Below are 7,909 nucleotides of genomic sequence, written 5' to 3'. Positions count from 1 at the left end.
TGCGCCTTATTCTACTTCCCCTACCCCGGGTGAGACTTCAATAATACTATACAATTATAGGGCTGAACATAACGCAACCATTGGCACAACGCGACGCAGTGCTAATAATAACGACAACGATGATTACATATATATCGTAACAATCGCAGAACTTAACACGAAATATAAACTAATCATAACGATACAGCTAATTAACACAAACGAAACTTGTAATAATCACACAAAATATAAACTAATCCTAACGATACAGCTAATTAACACAAACGAAACTTGTAATAATCCCACAAAATAAAACCAGTCCTCAGACCTCTGTGTCGTCAACATTCTCCCCCTCTGGTGCGGACTCAAGAATGGACGCACCAATTTCCGTAATAGGTAACACGACGACTTTGACTGCTGGTCGCCGGAGTATTCCTGTCTTCGTTCGTACGTCTACGACTCGGATGCGTCCATCAGGGCCGGGATAGACCTTTGATATTATGCCACGGGGCCATGTATTACGTGGTAATGTGTGGTCGACGATTTGTACCAGGTCGCCCTCTTGCAATGGCCTTGTTTCCCGGTTCCACTTTGTTCGCGTAAGCAACGTGGGTAGGTATTCCTTTACCCATCTAGACCAGTACATGTCGGCCAATTTCTGTGCTACGCGCCATTGTTTTCGTAAGTGCAGATCTTGGTCACGAAACTTCCCTGGTATCGGCGCTCCTGATGATGCTCCAATAAGAAAATGATTAGGTGTCAGACTTCCTTGATCTCTGTGGTCTACCGACACATGAGTCAATGGTCGACTATTAACAGTATGTTCCACTTCCGCCATCAGGGTCGCTAAGGTCTCCTCTGTGGGAGCACGTTCTTTCAGTACTGCTTTAAGCGATACCTTAACAGATCTTATAAGTCGCTCCCAACTACCACCCATGTGTGGTGCCGCCGGTGGTATGAACCGCCAACGTATTCCTAGATTGATGGCTTCTCCGTTCAAGAGGTTCGCGTCCATTTCCTGGCGGGCAATTCGTAATTCAGCATCGGCGCCTCGAAAGTTTGTCCCGTTATCCGAATAAATTTCGGTTGAACATCCCCGCCGAGCAATCATTCGCCTGAGTGCCATAATCATGGAATCCGTTGTTAAAGATGCAGCGAGCTCCAGGTGTATCGCTCGAGTCGTGAGACATGTGAATAGAACTCCCCATCTCTTTTCCCTTCTTCTACCTATAGTAACCAACATTGGCCCAAAATAGTCGATACCACAATAAGTGAATGGTCTATGATGGTGCTTTAATCGGGCTGCCGGTAAATCCGCCATGAGTGGTGTTTCTGGTTTGCTACGCTTTATTCGGCATAATTGACAACGTGCGGCGACGTTTCGGGCAGTCGGTCTTAGATTTAAGATCCAATATTTTTGTCTTAATTCATTAATAGTAGCTTCGGTACTACCATGGTTAGCTCTTCGGTGATAGTGCAACACAAGTAACTTGGTATAAGCGTGCTTCCCATCGAGTACGGGCGGATCTCTCGATTGTCTTTCAACGCCTTCCAAGGCGCTTATGCGCCTACGCAGACGAATAATGCCTTCTTCATCCAGTAGTACTGTAAGCTGCACTAATCGGCTGTGTCTTGGCAGAGTTTTATTTTGACGTAGAACTTCGATTTCTTGGCCGAAGCTCTCCCTCTGACTAGATTTTATCCATAGAGTCTCCGCTCGTTCAAGGTAATCTACGGACATTTCCGAGTTCCTTCTTCTACGACAACGGTCGGCAAACACCAACACCCACCCGGTGCTACGTATCAACCGTGTCCAGGATGAGAATCGGGCCAATTCTGGCAATGCCCATCGGAATTGGTTTGAACATACGGCAACAAATTGCGGTTTCCTCTCCTCCTTAACGTGTATCACCTCCATATTAGGGATGCTTTTCATTTTCGGCCAAGTCTCTTCCGGGTTCGTGAGAAATTCTGGTCCTACTATCCATCTGCTCTCGGACGTTACCTGTATTTGGTTATCTCTTGTCGCGTCATCCGCTGGATTGTGCCTCGTAGGTACCCATCGCCATTCGGAAACGTCTGTCAGGTCATCTATTTCGCCTAGCCTGTGTGCCACGAATGCTTTATATTCCCGAGGATCTGTTCTAATCCAATGAAGTACCGTGCGAGAATCCGTCCAGAATACGCGTTTTAACACCTTAAAATCGTGTTCCTTCTGGATGGTACACGCTATTCTGCCGCCAAGCAACGCCGCTTGAAGCTCCATCCTTGGGATTGAGACTGGCTTCAAGGGAGCAACTCGAGACTTACTCGCGATGAACGCCGTGACAAACTTGTCGTTTTCGAGTTCATACCGCCAGTAAGCTACCGCTGCGTATGCTCTTTCGCCAGCGTCGCAGAACATGCGCAATTCTGGGTCGCTATGAAGGGGCTGCTTGATGTAACAACGTGGTATTTTGCATCGACCTATAGCTTTCAGATCGGCTGTCCATCGTCGCCAATATTCACACCGATCATCTGTGAGGCATTGATCCCAAGCTATACCACTCCGCCAAACTTTCTGCAGTAGCATTCTACTACGGATTGTGAGTGGCGCCAGAATGCCTATGGGATCGAATACTGACATTATAGTGCGTAGCATTTCGCGTTTCGTTGGTCGTTGGGCACCTGTAACAATCATCTCAAGGCCTTTTTTCATGTTCAATTCGAACCCCAACGTGTCGTCGGTAGGAGCCCACTGTAAGTCTAAAATCCTCGTTTCCATACCGGTTGTCGAATTTAAGGGTACGGCTCCCTTCATTAAAGTCGCCTGCGGTAACCTGGACAACACCTTCTGGCTGTTGCTTGACCAGTTGCGAATCTGAAAGCCTCCACGTCGATGTGCTTCTGTGAAATCATGAATCAACTTAATGGCTTCTTCGTCTGTATTAACGCTATCCAAATAGTCGTCCACATAATGTTTCTGTATGATCGCTTTGGCTGCATGTGGGTAAGTTTCTCGGAATTCCTCGGCATTTCGATTTCTCACGTATAGGGCTGAGCATGGTGAAGATGCCGCTCCAAAGATCATGGATGTCATGATATATGTTTCCGGCGGCCGCCTGCGATCTTTGCCTCTCCACAAGAAGCATTGCGCCCTTTGATCTTCCGTACGGATCTTGATTTGCAGAAACATTTCTTTGATATCCCCGGTAAATGCAATTAGTCCTTGACGGAACCGGAACAATGTCCCCAACAATGAATTCAGCATGTCCGGCCCAGCCAATAGGTGATCATTTAAAGAAACACCATCCGTTCTTGCAGCAGCGTCAAATACTAAACGCAGTTTCCCTGGTTTGTGCGGGTTGGTGACGCCGAAATGGGGTAGATACCATCTTCTTTGGTTATCCTCTCGTCTTGATTTCCTTGCGTAACCGTTGCTTATGAGGTCATTAATTTGTTCTTGGTACGCTCGTTCATATTCTGGATTTTTGTCCAATTTCTTTTCCAGCGACTTCAAACGGATGAACGTATCACTGTAATTGTCAGGAAGTTGAATGTCGTCTTGTCTCCATAGTAGTCCCGTTTCCCAGCGGTCCCCAACTCGTTTTGTCGTGGATTTGAGCAACTGAATAGCTCGTTTCTTTTGCGCATCGAATCGGGTTCGTGGCATTATCCCTATACTCTCTAATCTGAAGTGATTTTTGACCAACTCGTGTAGGTCACCTCCATGTAGTTGGTCATCTTGTGCGTCTGTGCGGTTATCAATGTGTAACATGGTTTCCTTTACTCTCGGCCTAATTTCGGTAGCCACATAACCGTGCACGACCCATCCCAACTCTGTGCGAGAGGCGACTGGTTCATCACGTGAGGCTCTTCGAGTTTCCTGCGATATTATCAGATCCCAATTATCTTGTCCGAGTAATAACTGCGGTTGCTCATTGGGATAGCACTGTATTTCTATGTCATTTAAGTGCGTGTATCTGTCAAGATCTTTTCTCGACAATCCTTGCCAAGGTAGCGATAGTCCTTTGACTGTCTGCGCTCCCGACACGCTGAATTCCTTGTTGGTCAGTGCTCCGCTTATTTTAAAGGTGACTCGCTTGCTCATGGACTCCACTGCTATCATCGTTTGATTAGCACCCTGTAAAATTAGCTGTTCCCTGGGCCCTCCAGCTCCAATCTCTTCTGCTAAAGATTCATCTATTAGGCTAATCGTTGATCCTTCGTCCATGAGAGCAAGGCTCGGTTTGGATCCTCGTGGACCTGTCACTGTGACGGGAGCTACCTTTAGCCAAATGCGTGGAGGCGCGGTTAGTCAGATGTTACCACTCGCTGTCTCGTCTGGCCTCGTTGGAGTGCAATGTTCGCTCATCTCTGCCGTTGATTCTTCTGTTGATCTGTGTAAGAGGGTATGGTGCGCCCGATTGCAACCAGGGCGTTGACACAATTTCGCGCGACAGCGATTCCTTCTATGCATCCCTTGCAGGCATCTGAAGCATAGGCCCTTCTTCTTCGCACAGTCCCACCGTTGTTGAATTGATTGCGCGGCAAACCAAATGCATTCGCTTATCCTGTGTGGTGGGCCTCCACAGAGTACGCATTTGGACCTTCCCCTTTTTTTTTCGGTTTCTCGGCTCGTCGCGAGTGACACGTGTCGCACACCTTTCGCAGGATAGCGACGATCTGACTCTGCATTTTGGCGGCGAAATGGTTGTCCCTGACGGCCAATCATTACACTAGTGCCAGCCTTAGAGGCTATTTCAGCTTCCAGTTGAAGATACTTTGATAGTGTTAATAGTCTTGGGTCTCCCATGTTTCTATTTTCATGCCAGTAACGATTATAATTGTAGATCATGGCGTTGGGCATTTTACGGATTATCTCAGAGGCGAGTTCCGGACTGTGCAAATATCCTACGTGGTTTACGGCTTGCATCGCTGCTACACAGTTTCTCAACTTTGTCGCGATAACTACTAAACTATCGCGCCCAGTACCGATCTTGGGTAATCGTTTTAATTCTTCCGTAAACTCTCGCACTATATAGTCAGGGTTGCCGAAACGTAATTCTAGTACTTCCATAACTTGACTGGTGGTACTGGCTGTCATCATCATGGCCGCCACGGATTTTCTCGCCTCTCCCCGAAGACAACTATACAATCGTGTTACCTTCTCAGTTTCTAAGTAGTCAGTGCTCTCCAATAATAACTCAATGGTTCGTTTAAAGCGAAGCCAATCTAGGGGATCCCCGTTGAATGTGGGTAGATCTCTCGTGTTTAATATTGTTTGCATGGTTCGCTCAACTCGCGTCGATCCGACACGAGCAGTAATCTCTCCCAGGGTTTGTGTCAGTGCCTTTGTTAGTTGCTTGACTTCAGTGTTTTCTACTGTCACCTCGGGTTCCACCGCCGGCCCGGGCATTGAGGTCCTTACTTCTTGCGTTGGTTGCCCTGCTTCAGACACTTTCTTAAATGAGCTGGAGCTTATCCAGTGCCTAGTTCGAGAGGTGGACCGTTTTCCAGCTCCGCTTCTTATACTGGATCTGAGTACACTCCCGTCTTCGCTCTCAGCTTCAGACAGCTCCGCTCGCAACTGCTTATCCACCAATTCTAATTCTAATTGTTCCCTTTCACCAATAGCTCTTCTCTTTATTTTAGCTCGTTCTTCGGCTGCGCGTAATTCTAAGCGTCGCTTACGGCTAAGCGTCCTCCCTCTTGATACTATAGAACCCGGTTCATTTTGTGTTTCCGCGGTCGGCTCTAAGGGCGCTCCCTTTGAAACGCTTTCTGAAGGACCCGAGCGGACTGATTCAAGACTGCAGTCTCGTTGTAGCTCTTCGACCGGAGCTAAAGATGTGGCTTCATCGGCCGCCACCTGCTCGGGCTCCATTCTTGGGCCTTGGCCTCTCCCTGCTCCTCTTCCTTTTGCGGTACGACGAGGGCTGGGCATCCTGGTTTGTTCAATAACCGTCTCACTGTCGAAAGTCGGAACCTTAACTATCACTCAACCACTTCACCGCTGTGTATCAAAACTCCCTTGATAATACACGATCACCTCACTATTGCGGATCAAAAACTCAATTGATACCACACGATCACCTCACTACGGCTAATCAACGATACAACTGTTCACGTTCGCTCACTTCACTAGTGCGAAAAGAAAACGCGACTGTTTACGCTCGATCACCGCACTGTTACGAAGCAAACCTCAACTGTCAACACTCGATCTCCGCACTGTTATGAAGCGAAAATTCCGCTGCGCTCTTCATTTCGCTCAAATAGATATCGGGTGACTGAGCCCCCTCCATCGACATAATGAGACTCTAACCGCGCCCTATTCGCGCGCACGTCGCCGGTTCGGATCCGGCTCGAAGGACCAAATTTTGTACCGGACCGCATCACCGTAGGGTTACAATGCCAGGCATTCCCACTACGGCATGGTACGACCGAATTTCGAATGGAGGGGTTATACTTTCAGACACCATTTATTAGGATTCTTATAGTACACTTTCACTGGTTATGGCCAATTTATTAAACGTTGAACCGAGACAGGAGTGACCCGACGGAACTCTAATTTTCATAGGTCATACCCGCGCTTACTTATAAACGGTCGTCTTAGCTCTTTCCCGCTCTTTCCCGAAACGGTAAGATCAGCGAACAGTGGCTGCTCCCATTTTGTCCACTGGAACCTTTCCCAGTTGCTTGTCTTTCCTAGGGACCCTTGCCATCGGGTAGCTGGTTGCTGAGACGCGTTTGTTGGCACCATTTGCTCCTAACTGAGCATAAACGCGCCTCAGGAGAAGACCCTGAATGTCCTCTCAAGATATGAGCTCTTGCCATCGAGCGATTACACCGAGTCGTGTTACTTAGCACAAGGTTGCTCTGATCGGAGCATTAACACGACTCTGCCATGTTCAACCACTGTCCACGCCCGAAAAACGTCAAGAAGACACGAGCCCCCGTTTCCCGATTGTTCCGTCCGTCAGCAGTGCCTCTCTCAAAGTGAAAGCCCCTATTCTGACCCCGCGGTGCGCCTTATTCTACTTCCCCTACCCCGGGTCAGACTTCAATAATACTATACAATTATAGGGCTGAACATAACGCAACCATTGGCACAACGCGACGCAGTGCTAATAATAACGACAACGATGATTACATATATATCGTAACAATCGCAGAACTTAACACGAAATATAAACTAATCATAACGATACAGCTAATTAACACAAACGAAACTTGTAATAATCACACAAAATATAAACTAATCCTAACGATACAGCTAATTAACACAAACGAAACTTGTAATAATCCCACAAAATAAAACCAGTCCTCAGACCTCTGTGTCGTCAACATGAATGTTATGATCATTTCTACGTTCTGGGCTACCTAGGCTTGACTCTTTGGCGTTGCCCCACCAGATCGAATATTTAGCGTCTCAGAAGTCAACGCCAGAAGCATAAAATACAATATAAATACAACAGTTTTTCCATCGTATAAAACGAATAATTGAATCCAATGTGAACGTAATGGCCATTTCTACGTCCCGGGCAACCCAGGCTTCACTCTAGGCCGTTGCTCCAACAGCTCGAATAGTTAGGGACTTAGAAGTCAAAGCCACAAGCACACAACACATTAAAGATGCAACAGTTCTTCCATCGTATAACAGGAATAACTGTAACCAGTGTGGAAGGGATGATCATTTCTACGTTTCGAGCAACCTAGGCTTCACTCTATGGTGTTGTTCCACCAGATCGAATTGTTAGGGCCTTAGGAGTCAACGCCAGAAGCATAAAATACAAAATAAATACAACAGTTTTACCATCGTATAAAACGAATAATTGAATCCAATGTGAACGTAATGGCCATTTCTACGTTTCGGGCAACCGAGGCTTCATTCTAGGGCGTTGCTCCACCAGATCGAATACCTAGGGACTTAGAAGTCAACGCAAGAAGC

At 47.1% G+C, this 7,909-nt stretch overlaps 1 protein-coding gene across 1 annotated transcript; it reads right to left on the bottom strand.

Moving 5' to 3' along the window:
* Nucleotides 1-301: 301 nt before the first annotated feature.
* On the bottom strand, nucleotides 302-6,354 carry LOC143187433 (uncharacterized). Its single transcript, XM_076391652.1, has 5 exons — nucleotides 6,218-6,354; nucleotides 6,099-6,146; nucleotides 5,973-6,014; nucleotides 4,288-5,906; nucleotides 302-4,242 (listed from the first exon to the last, which is right to left on the bottom strand). Exons 1-5 carry the CDS (start codon nucleotides 6,352-6,354, stop codon nucleotides 302-304), a joined length of 5,787 nt encoding a protein of 1,928 aa, XP_076247767.1.
* Between the last annotated feature and the right edge of the window lie 1,555 nt (nucleotides 6,355-7,909).

This window comes from Calliopsis andreniformis, unplaced genomic scaffold (assembly GCF_051401765.1).
Source record: "Calliopsis andreniformis isolate RMS-2024a unplaced genomic scaffold, iyCalAndr_principal scaffold0024, whole genome shotgun sequence".
Lineage (NCBI taxonomy): Eukaryota > Metazoa > Arthropoda > Insecta > Hymenoptera > Andrenidae > Calliopsis > Calliopsis andreniformis.
This window is presented reverse-complemented; position numbering and strand designations above follow the sequence as displayed.